The 22,592-nt window shown below is 39.9% G+C and overlaps 1 protein-coding gene across 1 annotated transcript in view; it reads left to right on the plus strand.

Moving 5' to 3' along the window:
• Window positions 1-529: 529 nt before the first annotated feature.
• Window positions 530-22,592, plus strand: part of LOC124721322 (ephrin-B1) — a 555,473-nt gene continuing 533,410 nt past the window's right edge. Inside the window, exon 1 of the mRNA XM_047246234.1 lies at window positions 530-699. Within this exon, the coding sequence (XP_047102190.1) occupies window positions 581-699 (119 nt within the window). The 5' untranslated portion in view covers window positions 530-580. The remainder of the gene's footprint in view (window positions 700-22,592) is intronic.

Raw genomic sequence — 22,592 nt, forward strand, 5'->3', positions numbered from 1 at the left:
GAATCGCACACATAAAAAGCAGCTTTTAATGCAGTTAACGGTTGATGAACAGTGAACTTATACGTAGAAAAACACTCACACACGAAAACGGCTTTGATTTACATAGAGGTAGGACTTTAAAGAAGACCTAGTATTATTTCTGTAACTGGGAAGAAATCTACTTGAGCGCTGTTACGAGACAGGCCTACGTCCATTGGCTTAGCGGATCTGCGACGACGCGTGTTGCGGGGTGGTGGTAGCTGCTGCTCGGTCGTCAGCTTTCGGTAAAACAGAAATAATTAGTTTTACGCTGCATGGAATTTGTACACAACTGTAGACATTCTATGTACGCAACAATAATTTGTATCGAGAGTGTCTCCGCGTTGGTTGTTGCTAACAATTGGAAGCAGACTGCCCGGCGATGACAGCGATGGTCTCTGGCGTCTGTCTCCCCACCACACGCGCGGGAGGCTGGTCGCTAGTGCGCATGCGCGGCCATCACGCTGGCCGGCAGCAGTGGCGCTTTACGGCGCTTAGTGTGCTGGTGCTCCTGAGACGAGGATGTAGCCAATGTACAGTGCGTAAGGCTTTAGTGATCAGCATGCAGCCTGGGGCCGGCCTCACGCTTGTGCTCTTAGTGTCACTGGAAACTGTGCTTCTGTCCACCGTCAGTGACTGCACCAAATCCTTCCACGTGCACTGGAACACCACAAATCCAATGTAAGTGATGTGGAGACCACCATGTCAACCACGCTGTGAAGTGTTGTCCTCTCGTCACGTAGTTTTTAACGATTTTTAAGTCGTTCCTTCTTTTTAAAACTATCGTACCATATAGCGATTATCCAACTGTGTTGATTTTGTAGTCAGTAGCACGTGATGCGACAGCCGAAATCCGTACTCAATTCGCACGTGTAAAACATGACAGGTTTCATTGACAAACGATGAAACCCGTCAAAGTTTGATCGCAGGCATGTCAAAACAACACACCAGAAGTATAACTGTGTGAAGATCATAACGAGAAAATGAAGAGGGAAGCAAGACGACGAACAGATATCAAAAAATAATGAGTCTCTAAGTGTATTTCAGGTATTCCTGACTTTGGGACGTGATTGTCATGCGGGGATTTGAAATTTCAGTGAAATTCAGTTTTGAAGTCGTATCTTTCATGTCAGACTGGGAAATACCGTAGCAAGGATCTAGCGTTCTTTAACCTTTTGTAGTGTTCGGGAAAAAATGCAGGCTGTGTTGAAAAGGCTTCGGACTTGGCGAGCAGCACCAAAACTGCAGCGTTATGAACAACCCCTCGAACAACGTGATACATCTTTGGTGGACCCGGACAGGTTCCGTAGAACGCATAGTGTGAAGGAAGATATGAGATCCCCCGGACTACACCGTCCAGTCTTTGGCGTTGTTGCCGATACGGCTGCACGGGGGGAAAAAAGACAGGTAGAAACAAGGGGAGGGAGCCAGAGAAAGAGACGGAACATGAGGATCAGCTGAACAATGAACACAGTAGGTGGATGCGTGTATGTTTCCGCCCGATCACATTCACATGAAAAATTTCTGGGCATCGCTGCTGAAAAATAATTACATTGTTCAATTTGTTTTCGTCAGTTCCTTTAGTTTTGTGTAGAGCTGTTTTATTTTTGAGGTATCGATGCTATTCCTTTAGTTTCAACAAAAATATAAATGTATATAAAAATAAATGAAACGTTTTCAGTTTTTTTTTCTTTTTTAGTTTACCACGAGGTAGGTTTTGTTATAAAATCCATATAATGGACTGTTGTAGTGTAACGTTAGGGATTGTTTTGCGATTATATTTGCGTCTCAGATGGCAGGTTTTGCTTTTTTTTTGTTGTGTCGCCAGTAAAAATGAAGTTAGCCGAGGGATGCTGTGTGGTCTGGCTGTAGGCGCCGCGGAGCGTGGACACGTTGTTTAGCCCACTCCGTTGGCCGCCCTGCAGTTCTCCGTAGCTCAGTTTTTCTTCACGGAGACCGACCACGTACAGTGCTTCAGCTTCTATCCACTACAGATTAAATGCTTTCCACCGAAAATACCTCAGTTAATGTTACATGCGATCACCTGACGAATTTTCTTTCCGGGTGACTGAATAACATTTGATTTTCCACTTTCTTTTGTATACTTTTTTGTGGAAGTAATATCTTTAGTGGATAAGCTTTATACAAATGATTTTTTTCCCATACAGGGAATCGTGTGTAATATTAGTTTTTATTTATTTTTCTTTTTACTAGATTCAAATTTTATCTGACAGTAAGTTACCTTGTAGAGAGTAGATTCTTGGGACTGATTGTTTTTAATACATGCTGATGGCTGATGTATGTAGATAGCTTGCGCCAAATGCAGACTGAGCGGCATTATTATAAAGACGGAAGTATATAGTAGCCATACTTTAGTGTTCGTAGGAAATTAGCATTTCGAAGTACACCGAAACGTGCGGCCGTGTGAACAGCACCTCCCTTATGTGTCAACTCAGGGTACCGATGCTCTACCGGAAGCAGTTCCTGACATTAGGAATGCGCTCCGTGGAAGGCGATAAATCAGAAGCCGTGGGACACCGAAACCAGCGACCGGCGGCAACCAATGTTAACGCCCGCCCCAGCGTACGTCTGCCGTCCCATTGTTTGAAAATTAGCTGTGTGGAAGTTACGTCTGTGGTGTACTCCTTTACTGCATAACGGACTTATCCATCCTAGCGTTAGGGAGAAATTGGTTTCCTGCCTACGAATGACATACACGGAGGGCATGCCATGAAAACTCCAAGCTTCCGTTTCGTATACATCGTTAATAATAACGAACAAATCTCGGGAAATGATCAGGCATGTTGAAACCATGCCCAGGTATAACAAAACGGATAATATGAAAATAAAAAACTAAAATCACAGAAGGTAGGAATCACGAATCATACCTGAAGGGAATTCTGTAAACAGAAGAAGCATAGCGTACCTGGGGGGAAAAAATGTCGACCTCGGGCCAGTTTTTGTACCTGTCACTGGCGATGATGATATCAGGATGGCTTCCATTTTCACAGTTCAGAATGTATTAACATAGTAATTCAAAACAGCCTTTGTTTCTGACTGCAGCTTCTAGGCGCACAGCTCGAAAATGTTGCGCTTAGTTCTTGAGACTGCATCAACTCAAAGTCAGTTCTACAATTATTACATTATTAATAGAAGTAAAACATGGAGCGTGCTAACCGTGAAAGGAAACGCCTCTGCCAGAATGAATTTGTCGCAGCTGTAAAGACGAAGAACAGGAGCAATATCGGGGCTATAGCTTTTTACGACAGCGCTCTGGTCTGTTACAGTTACTGCGTTCCGGTATTCGCAGCACATATAACGCTTCGTAAATCCCGTCTGCAAACGGCTAACACTCGGCTGTAACTGCGTATGCGAGTCGCGGTTTCTTTTTTCCACTCCATGGATAAATGTAGATCGCACATGCAACGAGGAGCAGCAGCATCCTTTAGAAATTGTGGAAAATCTTAGTTTTTCTAGCAATCATGAACTTTTGCCATAGATAACAATAAATGTAGACGCTCGAAGCAACCTCAGCTATTGTAACTTTTTAAAGAAAGTTCTATTCCTTTTTTTCGTTTTTTAACAAATTGTTGTTGTGTTAATGAGAAAACTGCTCTACAAAATTGTCGAAAACTATTTTATAGAAACAGTACTATTTCTTAAGAACGTCATCGTAGTTTCTATGAGAATCGAGTGAGCTTATAATTTTATATTGCTTACACGTGCGTGGAGGCCCTATCTATGAAATGATTTCGTTGTCTAAGGTCATTGTTCTTTTTCTGTATGTGCGCTAGGCACCTCTATTTAACTACAGCTTCATTTAACTGTTAGTTCGTTACAGTTTTTTTGCATGTATCTAGCAAAGAGCAGTTCATCCGAGAATATTTTATTGGCTTTTAAATTTCCGCATACTTTCCGGATATCAACAAAATCACATTCTGTCTCAACATCTGAGACTAATCACGGCTATACGGAAATAACTGATAAAACAAAAGCTTTGTCTTCTTTTTTTAGCAGCTATTTATGAACATATACCGTTAAACTAGTTAATGTTACTGACATTTGTGTACGAATCCAAATGCCATCTTCGAACTAGTAGTTGCTCATTCAAACTTGAGATCCGCCCACCGAATCTTATTCTCTTTTCTTGGTACTAGGGCGGCAGATATTCTAAATTTTCAATGACCACTTCGAAAAATGGTGTCTTGATTTCTTCCAGTACAATATGAGATTATCAGTTCAGACAGTTGTTTGTAATTGTTATTTTTTTAGAGTCTTAAGAAATTCATTTTAGCATCTTACATTACGTTATAGGCCTCTAAATATTCATTTCATTTCTTGAGTTAGAAGTACGAAGATAATATGTTGCAGGAATTAAACATCTGACAAGTGCAAAAAGATTTCGTTTTCCTTACAATTTAATGAATACAGATAACCTACATGTTAGTTGCAAAAGTTCATCCGTTAAATAAGCAAAGAATACTCCGCTATGTGCCCAGAAAATAGTGCGATATCAGTACTTTGATTGTATGCAAGGCTGTTGTGTATTTGGGCGATCTTTCATTGTTGGAATTATGTGATGTGCCAATTGACGAATAAGGATCACCGCAAATCAGCTAATTATGGTATTAAAACAAGAAGTGTTAAAGCGACTATTGGTTCTCTTAATAAAACATTTACAAAATTTCGCTGTATTGCATGGGACATAATATAGAAGATAGACAGAATATCAGCTGATACGTCCCAGTTGAACAGATTCTCAGCATTTGATTACAAGAGCCACTGACCGCACTGAACGCAGATATGAAATAGTGACATAGTTCCATGAAGCATATTATTTTTTAAACAAGCAGAAACTTGTCATAGCCGCCCACTCAGTATTGCCGAAATTGAAAACTTCTATATGATACAAATTTCTAGCCAGTTGTAGGAATGTAAGAAAGATTGGAAGCCTGAATAGCAAGGTCTCTGTCTGACCATTTCGATTAATTTGTTCCGGCGTTACCATAATCACTCCAGAGGAATGTCGAAGAGCCGATTTTGGACCTCTACTTCTTAATTATTTGAATCCGTGTCCCGTACATGGGGGATGAAATCCCGTTGAAGAGTAACAACGAGAAACGAAGTTCTATGAAACATTTCATGAGAGCTTTTAAGTCATTGACGTAGCAAAATTGCTGAAGGTTTCACATGTATTATTTATTGTGAGGCGAAGTAACCATGCACAGAAACAATCATATTTTAGTGAAGTTATTATTTTGTGGATCAATAATTTAAATACAGTGTGTTGCAAGTGTTTTCTGCAGGACGTGCAGAGAGAATATGTGGTCAGTTAAGGCGACACTGTTCTGCAAAGTGGGAGAAAACAGTGTCTGCTGCACATAAGGTGAGACTGTACGCAGGGAATTGTGAAATGAATGCAGTGGAAGCGCAGAGAACAAGTCGGCTGTCATGTAATTTTAACCACGATGTGGGGCAATCACGGACTCAGCTTCCGCTGGTCGTGAAGTGAAAGCTGTACGTGACTGCGCCGGCTCACCCAGCAAGCTAATTTCTGATTTGCCGCTCTTTCCATGCTAATTAAATATTGTCAGCCCATCTTATGACGCGCCCAGTGTTGGAGCGTTGTGCTGCCGAAGACAGATTACGCGCTACATTGTTTAAAACCACAATGGAACGTGCATTGCAGCCGTGGATCGTTCTATATAGCTGTACGAGGCGTGGCGATACTTTCGTAATCAATACAAAAGCTACCTTGCGTACTTCTGCGCAGCTGCCATTTTTCTTGAATAATAATACACGAAATTTACTGCATTTCTTCTTCTGCAATTCGTTGCAACACTCCTTCGATTATAAAGATTTGGAAAGACATTGGATGGAAATAACACATCTCCGTCGCGCTAACTAAAGTATATCTAATTTTTAAAACACTCTCGGAAATATTCTTTCTATTTTTTGTGTCCACTGCTACCTTCGAGCAAAAAGTACATGGGAAACTAATAGTTGTCTCCAATTACCTGTTCTTATATTATCAACATTTAAAAGTGAAAAGAAGTAGTGCTCCGAAAGAAAACCGTCCGCTTGGAGCAAAGTATAAATGTTGATGAAGTATCAAATTACAAAAAGTACGATGACTGCGGTGATAACATAATTATGCATTTTAAACAATACCTGGCTTATGAAATGATTCATCTTCTCAGTCTTGGTCCACAGCGTAAGATTTTTTTTTTCAGTAACTGAGATTTAAAATATATAAAGTTTGATTTCAATTTAGTTACTTACTAGCATGAAGAAATTTAAAAAAAAAAAAGTGTGGTATGATGATGTACTGAAGTGGTCGGGGTGTTAGAAAATGTTAAAATGAATGTAGAATACATTGTCTATGTGACCTGATGTCTTCAAAGACATATGATGCTGTTTACCTTACAAGGCAACTGAAGTGATGGTAGGAGTAAAATATTACTTGAAATTTTACAAACTCTTTTTGAGAAAGCGGATATTTCCTGTGTAAACACAGCTCAACCAAAAGTTACATCTGTTTTGGGCTACTTCATTTATTTTTTCTCGTTTTACAATCATTGAAAGCTTTGTTAGATGTAGTGTAGTTAAAACTGAACACAGAAGATAAAGGTGGATAGCGAATATTTTTCTAAACTGTTCGCCTCCACTCAAACGTTACGTTACGATCGCTGTTATCAGAAACAGGGATGTTATGATATGTGTTTTAACTGTAACATTCAGATAGTTGTGCCAATAATGAAAAATTACAATTTTATAATTTGACGCATACTTCCGACTCAGGGACCCCAAGTTGTAGACCATATTAAAAATTTGCTCAAATATTGTATGTATCATGTACCTGAACAAACTGGCATATTCGTTATAAACTTCCCGGTATTTTCTTACATCTGGAATATTATCCCTCGAAGGAAACTGAAAATGCGTTGATCAGCAGCTGGAATGGCTAAATTATGACGCGCCAGTGCGTTTGAAATTTGCTTCTTTGTTTACGTGTCTCGGAACAAGAAGCGAACTCTTCAATTCGGCGCCTTCGGCGTAATGAAGTAGCTCGCTATAGAACTGGCTGATTTAATTAAGAAGCTCTGTCAGTTAGATCCTGTACCGAAGCTAAAATTCATACGAACTGAAACAAAAGCACACAGCTCTTTGGAATTAAAGTTGTATACACGAATCTTGAGTTTCTAACAGAATTTTGACAGCATTGTAAATATATTCCCATTGGTGCTCCTGCAATAAGACGAGCGGCGTCTCGATGTCTTGGACAACATAGAGATAAAGCGAAATACTGTTCAAGGAAATCCAGTTTGTCATAGTTATGTCATTCGTTATTATTACTAAAGTGTCCATACAGTGGTAGACAACTGTAAATTGTCCGAGTTATCAGCTAAGAAATTGTGAAGCTGAAATCAAATGGCGTGAAAGAAAAAAAGCGCCACCGCAGAAAAGTGTACATGCATTGAACATAGAACATTGAGACGTAACAAATATATAATAAAAATCCTACTTTATCTTGTGAAGAAAAGATGCACAAACCGCTCGATTTTGTATACGGTATGTATTCATCAGTTCAGACTTTTAAAAGCTTAGTTCCTGCCTACATCAAAGATTTTTAACTCTAAAAATCTCTATGCAAATGTGTCCGTGATGGTTCATCTCTAGTTAAAGCAAATTCTCAGTTAAAATTCTGATTAGTCATGCCTCCCAACGTGCTTCTCTACGGGGAAAAAATAGCGTTACTTCCAGTTGTACATAGGAGGAAAACAAAATTTAATCGTTTTTGTCATCAAGCTACTCATACGAACTCCAACATCATTAGAAATCTTTTGTCTCAATAATTAACATATGATGTAAATATGTAAAACTACAACCAGTCACTTTTTTTAAAATAGTTATTTAGCCATTCCATCAACCGGTTTTCGAACATTTTCAGGCACGTCATCAGATGGTTTTCCACAAGTTACATAGCATGATGCTGAGTCACGAGAGTCGCAACCAGCATCATGCTGGAAATAGCTATGTAACTTCTAGAAAAACCATCTGAAGATGAGCCTGAAAAGTTTCGAAAACCGGCTCATGGAATGAATAAATAACTATTTCAAAAAAGTTACTGGTTGCAGTTGTGTGTATTTACACTGAATAAACAGTCTCGGGTCCTAAAACATCCATAATAGATAAACTTAACTAGAATATGTATTTTCCATTTCTGTCTTAATGTATACTTGTGGCTCAGTACCAAAACTGTAGCCTAATTGTTTCATGTGCGCTGTAAACAGTTCGTTCACACCATTTTAATGCCTTCTTCTATCGTATCCGATTGAGAAATACCAAAATCTGCAAAGTCACTGGCAAAAATCTGGCGACTGTCACAGCTCCTGATTTAATTGATGATTCTTAGCCGTAACTAATAGCAAAAAATAAGGACGACGGATTCTTCCGCCGAAGTCTTCTGATTACTGACGTCGGCGATTAGCAAAATAAATTATATTTGATCGGTAGCTTTCTGTCCCGGAGTTTCTTTCATTTTCCTTTTTTAATAAATGAGAGATGTCGAGAAGTCATACTGCAAGGCTGTGACATGAAACGTTTCTTGCTCTTTAGGCACACTTGCTTTTTTAAAAAGATCCAAACGAATTTTTGGTGTGTGTAACACTGCTCTGTGAAAATCACTCCATTAGTTGTTTTTAAATTTTTGTTGTTGTTGATGTTAAAACTACACGACAAACGCAGATGCGCAATATTTTATTAGAATTACGTAAGATTGTAATCATTGATAATGCTACGGGATCGAAATTTTCCACGTAGTAATTGGGAAAAAAATTAAGGGAGTTTGGACAATACACATGTGACGTAAATAATTGTGCGATGCCGTGAAAAACGTTTCAAGCAGACCACTGAGCGAGTTATTTAGCCGTAACTAATTTCCGGGCCTAGGCTTATCTTCGTGCTAATTACAACATAGTGCTCGTGTAAGGATAGTGGTCTTTCCATGAAATAATATAAAAAAACCGAATGCATTCTTGCACTGTGTCGACGTGAAAGATAGAATGAAGTATTACTGTAAAGCTAATGTCATTTAACTGCGTCTAATCATTTTTGACTCTGAACTTATTTTGGAGCCATTACTAGTTTCGAGCTAATGAACGCTCGTATTATCTTTCCTTTCCAGACGTCGTTAGCATATTGCTTGGTTGTCATTTAAATTTGTTGTTTATTTTAGAGACGAATTTATAGCAATGTGAAATTTCGAGCCGTAAAACATTTAAAATAATCTTTTAGAGAGCTCGTAAATAACAAAACGAGTATTCTGAATAAGAAAGCATTTTTAAAATTTTTTGTGGCTGAATCATTATTCTAACTAGCTTTTATTTGTCGCAAATAGTGACCCGGCGTTTTTAGTATTTAGTAGATGATTATACAACCACGTTTAGTAAAGGAATTTTTGCGTACAGCCATCTGAAAAAGAGTCTGAAATAACTCGAAAAGCCGGCCGCGGTGGTCTAGCGGTTCTAGGCGCTCAGTCCGGAACCGCGCGGCTGCTGCAGTCGCAGGTTCGAATCCTGCCTCGGGCATGGATGTGTGTGATGTCGTTAGGTTTAAGTAGTTCTAAGTTCTAGGGGACTGATGACCACAGATGTTAAGTCCCATAGTGCTCAGAGCCATAACTCGAAAATTCAATAAGTCTGAGTTAGAAGTCAGTACAACAGGTACAAACATCTGTGACTTTGGAAAGGTTTAATGAAACTTCTGTGAACTGCAGTTGCGATCGTGGCTTTCAGACGTCAGAGGATGAAATAAAATTCCAGTTAGCGTTTTCTACGTTGCGATTCGGTTGCTTCGCTACTATGGAGCGTTTAAGCCATTCAAGGGCCGAGTGAAATGTATGCCAAGTGGGAGACACCCCCTACCTTTTTTTCTCGTTTCCCTCCAGAATACCTTACAAGCCTGGCAGCCGTAAGTAGTTCTCTCTGCGCTCTTAAATTCGGCTGCTCCATATCGCATGCTCCTCCTTAGCGGCGGGTCAACGGGCGTGCGTTTTCTCCTTGTTTACCGGTGCGTGCAATCGTTACGACTCATAACATCTCTTGCAGTCCTTTCTCCGCTACGTTTCTTGTCCTCCAGACTCTCACTCTCAATGGGACGTAACCACTAACAAGTTGGTCTGTGGAGCGAGCTCTTATATTACTTACTGTATTCAGCGTTTCGGGTGAGCGCTTGTTCCCCGGACGGCCTGCTCTTACTTTCAGCCCCCTTGTGTCGTTTCTCTTAAAATGCAAGTCTTGTTGAGTGTTCCTTGGAAATGAAAATTTTCAGTTTCACGACATCCATAGTCAGCTCGATATGAATTTAAAAAAGGATTTCTTGACGGAACAGTCGCGTGTGCTGTGGACTTTATTATTGTTTTTATAGAAGTATAGTCACTGACTTGCCTTCGTAAACTAAGATGAAAACTTTACTACAGTCACATGTAAAACAGTGAAAACTAGTTACTTCGTGTAGATCGAGCATTTACACGAGTCGCGCATAGCGAACAAAATAATATTCCGTGGAGACTAATTTTCCATTTTAGTTTTTTTTTATGTTTTTACAAACATGTCATAAATTGGCAATATTTTCGTGTATTTAGAGGTTTCAAAACAATTTCGCCAGCGTTTGCGTCCGCCGGATACTTTTTTTATAAGCACATGTTGTGGTTTCTTGAACTGCGTCTGCTTATTAATAATAAGACCTGTTCCCCTGAAATATTTTCAGTTAATATTACCCTGCTTTTACTCGAGCGCAACAAGTTACGATAACGATGTCAGAATTTCGCTCAACGACGGAGCTTGATTTTGCATTGACTGAGCGGAGGAAAGTCAGTTTTGGATGTGTTTCTTTTACGTTAAGTTTTGTAGAAGTAACTAAGAACGACAATTCCGACGATTTTTTTGTGATTAGGTAGACCAATGAAAAAGCACAAAATAATTAAAAGATCGATTTCACTGTACTCCATTCTTTAGACAAATAGATATGCGATTCTAAGAGAAAGTTAGGAACCAACACAAATGTAGAATCTGTACCATACAACAAGATAATGACTAAACCATGATACAGTTTTCTCGTCAGCTGTTATTAAGAAAAACATTCAGTTATTTTATCTAACGCTGTTTGTGTGAAGGAAAAATACTGGAACGTTTGTTTTTATTTGGATACATATTCTGTCTCCGGTCATTAACAGATACACGCTTTTGGGCATATGTATTTCATTTTTTAGGGCGTTTCTTACCTTACTGCAACCTTAAGCAACCATTAAGTCAGTAACACAAATTACGCCTACGAACTGTTAAATACTAATGATCCTCAACGGTGTGCGTGTTGATCAAAACGTCGCATTCCCAGAATATAAGGAACATATGGCTCCAGTTATCGCTGCTTTTGATACGGAAGGCATCAAATCCTCGGCTCATTTTCGGTAAGTCCACTGCATTACGTTCCAATTTATGATCTCATTTTTCGGTAATAGCTTTTTCAAACAGAATTACAACTTTCAACTAAATTATAGGAGGGATAGAGTTTCCGGTGCTGTCGACATAGAGGTTTTTATAGAGTATTTACACAGAATCAAACTACCGGTGCATAAAAAATTATAGCGCAGAAGCCATCACTTGACTACATATTTTTTAAATTTTAATATAGTGCAAGACTAATAGGCTATATCTCAGAAAGTTGTAAAACCAGAGACACAAATTAACTGTTACCGTCAATATCATTTGTGGAAGAAGTCTGTTTGGCACTAGAATTTCTTTCGCAACTTCTAACACGTTTGCCTCTGACAAGCTTTATAATGCCAAAAATGTTAGGTTTCTTCGCGTTTCGCACACTGTGTTGAACTGTATATTCCCTTAAAACGTGATGAGTAAGATATTCTCAGGTCGGAGAAGGTAAGAGTATAACAATAATAATTCGCATTATTCGTCAAGTAAAATTGTGCCAATCTTTTAAGGAAGATACTATTCTTGTGAGTGTATGCTTTTAAGAGATATTTCAGGAATTTACAACAATCATTTTAATTATAGATGGTATACGTACGCTGTCATATAATGCGGTTAAGAACATCGTTACTTTCAGAAAAAGATACAGTGAACACATAAATGCCTACAACACTGTTTTTCTAAACCAGCAATCGCCACCCGCACTTATGGCACTGGGCACCTATTCCATTACATTAAAAGTATACTTCACATATTACATAAGATAAGGAAGGGAAATCGGGTGGATTTATTTGAAGAACTTGAAAGTGTCATAGTGACAATACATGGTAACAAGTTATTCAATGACAGGTTAGAATGTAACAATGAAAATATATTTGATAGTTTCTTCATTGTAGAATGTTTGTTCTTGTAGTGTTAAAATTTATCCTATATCTGAAGGCAATCAGCTACTCCTTGAAAAAGAAAGAAAATAAAAAAATCTGTATAAGCAAATAATGCAGTGAAAATCACATTTCGCCAACGTACCATGCTATAAATATGTTTGTACAAACATCTCTGTAGTCTTGACACGTAAGGTGTCCTTAAAGAATAAGAGGTATTTTGTTTTTCGGAAATAATTTGATTTTTCAGTGTTACACCCTCCAAAATAGTTGCATCAGATACTACATACTTATGCCAGTGGCTTTGCCATTCGCCGAAATACTTCTGGAAGTCGATCATTGGGATAGATTTTAGGTCTCTCAGCGATGCTTTTTTAATCTCTTCTATGCTTGTAAAACGATGACTCTTTACAGTTTTCTTTATTTCTGGGAACAGAAAAAAGTTACTAGGCGTCAGTTGTGGCGAATATGTGGTTGGGTCATCATTGCAGAATTGTTTTTGGCCAAAAAATCACGAATAAGCAACATATTGTGAGCAAGTTCGTTGTCGTGGTTCAAGAGCCATGAGTAATTTCGCCGCCTATCCAGACGTTTTTATCCGATTTCTTCACGCATACGGCGCTGAACATGTAAGTAGTACTCTTTAGTAGATCATTCGACGTTGTGGCAAACACTCATGGTGTACTCTGCCGGTAAAATTTAAGAACAAAATGAGCGTAACCTTCGTGCATTTGATCGCACGTGTCGATATTTTTGGTTTTGGAGATACAGAATACTTCCACTGGGGCAATTGAGCCGTAAGTTTCGACGTCTTATCCATAAACATATGTTTGATAATCTGTTATGACAGAATACGTTCCACTAGTTGTAGATCAGGGGTAGTCAGCCTTTTTTACCAACCGCTCACTTTGTAGCTCTATTAGTAGTAAATTTTCTAACCGCCACCCGGTTCCACATTAATGGTGAGTTGTAAAGTAGGGAAGTAACCTTATAAGATTTATCAACAAGTTAAAGCATATAATAGAAAATTTCACACCAAATACTGTGTGTCAATTTTTTTAAATCCTAATTAAAATATTTTTTAAAACCCATACCGCCTACAATACACCATGAAAGCTGGAAAGCCCTATAGTGGGAGACTGGGGCCAGCCAAGTTGACTGCCACTGTTCTAGATCGTTGTTCTAGCAACTCCTGAGCAGCTTACATTCGCTGCTGCTTGGTTCGAAATTCAACAATTTGAAACAAACTTCGCCGTCACACGTTTCATACGCAAAACAGCCGAAACACTCGTGGAATGAGCAAAGTGTTACGCCAACATCACCTGCGAAATCTCTAATAGTGATTCGGCGATCGTTAACAATGATGTTTCTCCCTTTTACCACAGATTCATCTGTCGATAAAGTAGTTGGTCAATCTGTTGATGAAATAGTTTGTCATCCAGGGCTCTAGTCGTCTTCAACGTCGTCACGATCTTCTTCGATATGCGTGTATTTGTCATAAACTTTTTTTTTTACAGATGGCAGACTCACCAAAAGCTATATTTAATATTTATAAATCTTTGCTACTTATTGTTCAGTTCCTATGCCAAAATTTAATACAACATTTCTGATCCATGTTTATACAAAGTAAATAATCACAAATATTACGAAAACAGATGACAGACTAAATATCTGACATAGCTAGCTAGCACTGTACGTATACTTTTCAGACACGTTTACCAACACAACAAAGAAAAACTAGTTCAGATCGGGCTAATACAACCCGCAAAATGACGTAATTTCCGTTAGTTGTTGAACAAAACTCGTGAACTATCAAAAACTAAGAAAGGGTGAAATGACGGTGTTTTGCGCTTGCTCGAGTGCGCCACCACCTCTGAGTAAAAGTACTCTTGTGATTATTTAAATAACACAGCCCCATTAGTGGCGCACACTAACATAATTAATATTTCTGGACAGGGGCAACCTCACTGGCACCCCCAGGTGTGCACTTCACAACAGTGTATAATTAACTGTTAACGTACAAATTACAAGCTCCTGATGATGACGTCATACTGTCGAAACGCTTCGGGCAATAAATATTGTGTAAAATAAACGTGACTAAAGTGGTCTTTTTATTTTATTTTATTTTTTTTTAAATCTTCGGTATTGTTATACAGGTGAATCCAGTTGATGTGACATTATCTTTCTCGGTACATTCTATTGCGAGCCTCCTACAGGCAGAGAATTAGCTCTATTTGGTTAAAGAGAGGAACAAGGGTAGGGGGGAAAGACTAACGTATAAGGCATTCATAAGGAGAAAATTTTGGAATATGTAAACAGGAACTGTCGCACCGTCAGACGTACTCTGCTCCTTCGGGACGCGATTCTGTTTTCTTACTGCGCCCCCCGGTTGGGTTAATTCTTATCTCTGTGGGTGCCTCGGCTATTTTAGATAACAGGAAGTCAGTCCCGGCACACGGTAGCAGAACGGCCAGAGCTGGAGAATTTCTAGAATTCCTACCGACGATAAAATGGGCTATCAAAAGTAGCGCCGCGTCAGCTGGGGCGAAAGTGAAGAACGGTAGGCGGGCTGGCTGGTATCAGAGTGATTTCCCAGAATTAGCAGCGGCCGGTTTAAAACGTCAGCGCGAGGGGTCTGACCGTGATGACCGCCGTAGCGAGAATCGAAGGGCGGCCGCCGGTTAGCGTGGGCGGAGCGGGTCGACCGCTGCGCCTTCCTCCAGGTCGTTATCAGCAGGTGCTGGCTGGCGCTCCTCTTCCGTAAAACTTCCATCCCAAATCTGACTGCCGCTTTTACCAACGCAGAAATAAAAACAATTCGCAACAGTGTTCCGCGTGATATGTGTCATTTGGAGGGGGGGAAAAAAGTCCTGTCTGTCTTTCTCTGAGACCAAATGTGACTTTCTCACTTTTTCTCTCGCCTGTTCTGCCTACTGCATTTCAGCTATCTCCAGCGGCTTCGACGGAAACGGGGTGGAATACACATTATTGTGTGCTTCCGGCATGTCGAACAAGCCCACCTCCCTAGAAAGCATAAGGCGAAACGTATCCAGTTGAATATCAACCGCATCGCTTTCTGTTACAAAAGATGGTTTATTCATGAGCGAGAATGGCAACCATTTGATGTCGCATTATCTTCCCCTAACTATCGTAGCTCGAAGACAACTAATAATCGCTGTAAATCTTACATTTTCAATGTTTGTGGTGTGAGCATTACATTTGTTTCTCAGTTCACTGCGTTCGTGGCAGGTGTAATACACAGGGTGATTCAAAAAGAATACCACAACTTTAGGAATTTAAAACTATGCAACGACAAAAGGCAGAGCTAAGCACTATCTGTCGGCGAATTAAGGGAGCTATGAAGTTTCATTTAGTTGTACATTTGTTCGCCATTTCAGCCAAAAAAGTTTTTGGTCCCTTTTTCTTCGAAGGTGCTACTGTAACTGGACTACAGTATCTGGAGATGTTAGAGAATTGGCTGTTCCCTCAGCTCGAACAAGAAGCACAACAATTCATATTTCAGCAGGATGGAGCGCCACCACATTGGCACTTATCTGTCCGTGACTACCTGAACGTCAACTACCCGAGGCGATGGATCGGCCGCCAGGCAGCCCGTGACAGAGCACTTCATCACTGGCCTCCAAGAAGCCCTGATCTTACCCCCTGCGATTTTTTCTTATGGGTGTATGTTAAGGATATGGTGTTTCGGCCACCTCTCCCAGCCACCATTGATGATTTGAAACGAGAAATAACAGCAGCTATCCAAACTGTTACGCCTGATATGCTACAGAGAGTGTGGAACGAGTTGGAGTATCGGGTTGATATTGCTCGTGTGTCTGGGGGGCCATATTGAACATCTCTGAACTTGTTTTTGAGTGAAAAAAAACCTTTTTAAATACTCTTTGTAATGATGTATAACAGAAGGTTATATTATGTTTCTTTCATTAAATACACATTTTTAAAGTTGTGGTATTCTTTTCGAATCACCCTGTATTGCAGTTGTTACATGTATCGACCACCCGTATCAACTGGGTGTACATAGTGTTACGGTGTAGTGATGGGCAGAGAGGCGACGGAATCCGACTTCTTGTTTGTCACGGAAGAGTATTCAAATGTATCTTGCTAAAACAGAATCAGCACAGAATTCTTCAGACATTTATATGACTAATACCACAAAAATACTAATATATCGTACGTGGGATAAAAAAAAATTGATGTAGTTATTCCAATGTAGAGCTTATGCAGAATACTGGCTTACATCCCTCTTAGTGCCATTCCAAAGGTGCTCAGAGAAATATTTAATAATTTTTTTCAGTTATACAAAGAAAACTAGTCCAGTTAACGCATACAACATTAGAAAGTAGGGAGTGTAGATCTTTGCTTTGTTCGTGCGTGTTCTTTGTGTCCTGAAGACAGGCTTCTTATTTAGTTTTGAGTTAGCAAATTTGCATCGTCGTAAATAGATACTAGTGCAGTTCCATGTAGGAAATACAGAGTATCTTCCGTGTAACTGGGATGGTAATGGAAATGTCGTGTGGCTAGGGCCTCCCGTCGGGTAGACCGTTCGCCTGGTGCAGGTCTTTCGATTTGACGCCACTTCGGCGACCTGCTCGTCGATGGGGATGAAATGATGATGATTAGGACAACACAACACGGGATGGTAATGAGTTTTCTATTATGATAACGTTGATCAGTTACAGACTACGTTATGACCAAAGCTTAACTGTATAGCTACATTCGATGTGCAATACTATGGCTGCGAAGCTATTCACGCTGGGATATACTGGTTTTTAAGAATCATGTTTCTGCTATCTGCCCTGCTCGAAATAGGTCATCAAGCATTCAACGAATTTTATACAATTTATAAAAAATTTTTCTTTTTAAAATTCAGTCTTGATCGCACAGCGTATGCTACAAGAACATAGGTGACCTGTTTCGGTCATATCACATGACCATCATCAGACCCATGGCATCCTTCGAAGATGGTAGGTGGATAGGTGTCAACAGTTGACATCACAGCAGCTGAGAAGAGTGCTCCACCTACCATCTTCGAAGGATGCCATGGGTCTGATGATGGTCATGTGATATGACCGAAACCGGTCACCTATGTTCTTGTAGCATACGTGGTGCGATCAAGACTGAATTTAAAAAAAAAAAATTAATTTTTTGATGGCTGTTCCAAAAATGTTTATTAAAATTGTTTATACAATTTAGTTTAGGAGGCGGAGGGGATTTGTGTTTAACGTCCGATCGACAACGATGTCAATAGTGACGAAGCACAGGCTCGGATAAGGGAAGGATGGAAAAGAAAAGCGGCCGTGTGATTTCGAAGTAACCATCCCGGAATTTCCTTCAAGCGATTTAGGGAAATCAATGAAAACCTGAACCAGGATGCCCCGACGCGGGTTTGAACCGTCGTCCTCCCGAATGCGAGTCCAGTGTGCTAACTACTACGCTACCCCGCGCAGTACAGTTTAGTTTTGTAGCGCACCAGATGCAGCTCGCTATATTCTAAGGGCACTATGAGAACCTAACAGTTTCACGTTTGTGATATATTTACGTGCATAAAGTTCCATAGAAAATGTTGCCTTTGAGCATGCTTAAAATATATTTGTATAGTTTGGAAACGCCAGCAAGTGGTATTTCACGCATGCGACAACCGAACTGAGGAATTCGAGCTTGGGAGAAAAGCTTCCGAATATCTCAGTGCTCTTGTAAATAGCACAATTTTTTTCTCGCGTTTGGAATTCTGACAAGAGCCGACATTAGAATGGTTTCTAAATTAAAAAAACTAAATAGTTATTGTAATTTACTATTTACTTCTCCGTGTGCTTATACATCCATCGAAAATTCCAGGTTGGCGCATTGGTTAAGGCATTGGACTCACTTCCGGGACTAGTGGTGTTCAAATCCTTCGTAACCCACCCTGATATTATAAGTTTCCCTGTGTTTCCCAAAGTCTATCAAGCGGAATGCCGTGATGGTTCCTGTGAAGACAATGCTGCCGATTTCCTTTACTATCCTCGTCCAATCCGGTTTTGTTTTCTGTCCCTAACTGTTTCAACGTGAGCATGACTTGAAAATCTGATCTTTCTTCATTCAGAATCTCTTTCAGAGAATACCGAATTTATCGTTACAGTAGTTTACTTTCCCAAACTAGGCAAGCTGTATTTGTTATAAGTTTTCTCAGAACAGTATGTTGCAGAAAGTTGTTAAGAACGCATGATAGAGAGCGAAGGGAGATTGCGACGCAGTTGCGGGGGTACAATAAAAAAAGAAGAAACCATTTATGTGTAAAGTAAATACTTCAAAGGTCTGGAATTTAATATCCTGCCTTTTAGTATTCTCATACAAAACTTCATGTAAAACTGAAAGTCCTACTATAACTTGTTGGGCGAGTTGTTTCACAGATCGGGAAAAAACAGGTGTGTATTACCTTCATTACTGAAGTACTATAGCGTAAAAATCTAACATCAAGTTAACTGTCTTACTATTAAAACGCATTTCATTTGCTAGTGTTAAGTCTGGTTGGTTTCAGAAGGCTGTTACCAGTTAGAAACGATGAACGGTTCCATTGAAACATGAAATATAGTCATATAAGAATATGTTAGACTCTTGGAGACAAAAGGGGAAAGATTAAATCATACGAGGAACGTCTTCCTTCGAGTTGAACTCTCTTCATACGATGCCCGGACGTGCTGTTGACTATTCTTTAGCACATTTTCCCACTGGTGTCTCCAAATTTGAACCAAACCATTCTTCATACCGGCTTTCTTCTATACTGTTAAGGTTGCGAACTTCAGTCGATACACTTCATTGTCCATCCCTCTGTGTGTCCGACTGTTAAGACCCCTTTTTCTCAGGAATGGTTAGAGATATCGAGTTGAAATTTGTGTCACATATTAAGGCCTTACAGGTCCTTGTCCGTGAAAAAACATTGAAGCTTCGAAGTCAGTGCAGTAAAAGGATACAGCTATTTTTTGATACTCGCAAACTGACTCAGCAAAACCTATAGGGTACTTCACGTTGACCTGGAATCATGAAACTTGACAAGAAGCATGGTTTCACATTACAAATAAAAACATCCTAACATTGTTAATTTGTAATTATATCACAAATATTTTTGTTGCGATTACGAACTTACATTGCGTTCGTAATCTGTTAAAACTCTCAGGATCTATTGTAGAGGCTCTGATCTGGTTTTCAGTAATAGGTAGAGTGATTCACGAAGAAGCTTTGAGTGTATAAATTACAAGTATTTCATTCTAATTGGCTGAGCTGTGATGAAGTCCCCTGCCGCTGTGAAAACGATGCATTTGCCATCTAGCGATGACAGGCGTAAAACCGCCCTACTTCCGCGCCACGCCGGTTCGTTATCCTTCCAGGCATTTCCTGACAGTCTACGGCGCTACGCTTACGACATGCTCAGAATCCGTAATGTTTCAGAGCAAGGTAATACTCGTAACTGATGCATGATTGCACTTCCACTGTACTGGATGAGGTTTCAATATCCTATAAAATATCCACTGAAGCATTCCACAGAACAATTCAACATTTGCGTAACAATAATAGCCCTATGGCCGGCTGTACGTTTTCTTCTTTGGAGGCCTCCGAAATTCTTACCCGTAATCGCAGAAGGGACGAGAGCAGACGAAGTCAAAGCATCTACAATTGCGAATTAGAAGGCATGTTAGCGAGACTTCAAAATTAATAAAATAAATTAAAAATCACACAAAAAATTTAAACTTAAAACTGAAAATTAATACAGTCTCGAAAGTCGTGGTTTTTCCCGGACAGAAAGTCTTGGATTTCTCCGGAGAGATATCGGTAATAGACAAAAATTGTCGAGATTCTCGATCATAGAAATTGATGAATTTTTTGTACGTAACCGTCGGAGCGACAGTCGTATTTGCACTTGTACGGTTTTTTAAGCATCTGTTCGCTTTTCCCGTACTCGACGCTTATGTTTTGCGTCTAGTTTCCGCTTCCACGTACGTTCCAGCGACGTACTACACAACCCTACGGGAAGAACGTCCTCTCTCTGTGTACGAGAAGCTCTGACCCACTGTTGTTACCTTCTTATGTGTTTCATACGTGTTTCAGGTGATCACAGAAGTAGTTTTGCATTACGTTATACTGACTTCGGACAAAGATTGATACACTAGCACTGACGTGTTTGGCAGGCCTATATCCGCCAACTCGAGCGCAAATTTAGCTCACTTCTTGGTGATTACTCCTGTTTAGCAGCGAAGCGCTCGTCGCATCTTGACGTTGAAATAGGTCCAGCCGTTCATGTCATCGGATAATGCTAGCTCAAAAGAAAGCACAGAACTGATATATTGTCTTCACACGAAGAGGTGCAAAAATTTAACGTCTCATTGATATAAAATGTAATTCGAGCTGAGTATTTCATTCTAAATCCTACTTGAACAACGTGGCGAAATTGTGAGGCATTTTAAGTATACTCAACCGGATGATGATTAGACCCCGGATTTTGTGTTCACATAAGTTTCTCGGTCTAGGCGAGTCACTTTAAATTAGATTGAAGTTTATGTAAAGCCTCAGTCAATTGTTTTCTGATATTTGTTCAATATGACTAATCTTGCAGTCTTTGTTAACAAACAAGCATTCAACCTTAAAAAGTGGTTTCAGTATGTTATGTGACACGTATCAGCCTCGTCCAAGGAAGGGCATCAAGCTCTTGCTATAGATGACTGTACAGTTACACTCTTCACGTTAGCTAAAATTGTGATTGATTCGTAACTAGAATAAGCCACATCATATAAATACCTGGGAGCAGCGACCCACGGAGATATGACGAGGAACAACCACAAAGGGTCAGTTGCAGGTAAGGCAAGTGAAAGGCTTCGATCTTTTGCTAGGTTACTGAGTACACGCAGTTTCTCTGCGGAAGAAATCACTAGCAAACCACATGACCTGCACTGAGCTGTTCAAGTGCGTCGGGTCCATATCGGGCAGCATTAACAAAACATGTAGAGTATAAAAGAGGACAATACGAATGCTCACTGTCTTGTGTTCTTAGCAAAAGAACTACATAGGAAAGTCCAAGAAGCTGTTTTGAAGATAAAATCTATGAATATTCATCAATCGCTTGTCACTCCGTACAAACCAAGATGATAAAATGAGACTAGCACATAGACTTCTAGACAATCATTTTCGTTACACTCCATCTTTGAATGGAGCGGAAAGAAATCTTAATGTATGGAACAGTACAAGGAACGCACTGCCGGTCTACTGTAGAGCTTCGCTTGCTGCATAACTAGACGTAGACACCCCTGGCAAGCATTCTTGCTTCTAACAAAAAGTCATGCATAAAATATCGTTGGCTTCTGCAGAGATCGGTAGTAACATAAACGACGGAGACTTCCCAATGCACCCCCTGGCCATCAGATTTAGTCGTAAGATGGCCCGTCAAAAACTTAACGCAGATCAAGCGTGATAACAGGAAGAAGGTGTACCGAGCTGTGAAAAAATAAGCAAAATAGAAACAGTGAACGGGCCAAGCTCAAGAGATGCTGCATTGAGCATATTACCTAGCCATGACGTCGTGTTTATGTGGTTACTGTGATGCACTCCGAACGTGGTGGTCCGTGTTCAAATTTCGCTCATGCCCCAATTGTTTTTTTTACAAAATTATGAACTGACCGTCTGGTTATTGACGTGTCTGTTCGCTGTATTGAGATTTGTGTCTGTGTCGTGATGTAATGTCCGTTTGCAATAGCGAGGTGTAAGAAACGGACCTTCATGCATACGTACCTCATATTTGTTCTGCACAACTGCTACGTGTTATGAATCTTGCTTTCCGTTTTGACTCTTGAATTCCTTTGTTGTGTCATAGTTCACACCCGCTTATTTCTTGTTTTCATTTCTGTGAAAGGTAGATGCGACATCTTGCCTGCTCTCATCATTCATCACATTTACTCGCGACATTAATATATTCTTTCAAGTATGACAATTACCAAGACCACAGAACGAAAAAAAGTACGTCAACGACCGGACCGAAAGTTCGTAATTTTGTGAAAATAAATTGGGGTACGGGCGAGATTTGAACACTGTGACCACATAACCACAACGTCGTAGGTACACAATTCTGATCGATGCAGCACATCTTTAGCTTGGACCGTTGACTGTTTCTATTTTGCTTCGTTTTTCACAGTTCACTACACCTTCTTCCCACTTTCAT

The sequence above is a fragment of the Schistocerca piceifrons genome, chromosome X, assembly GCF_021461385.2.
Source record: "Schistocerca piceifrons isolate TAMUIC-IGC-003096 chromosome X, iqSchPice1.1, whole genome shotgun sequence".
In the NCBI taxonomy this organism is placed as follows: domain Eukaryota; kingdom Metazoa; phylum Arthropoda; class Insecta; order Orthoptera; family Acrididae; genus Schistocerca; species Schistocerca piceifrons.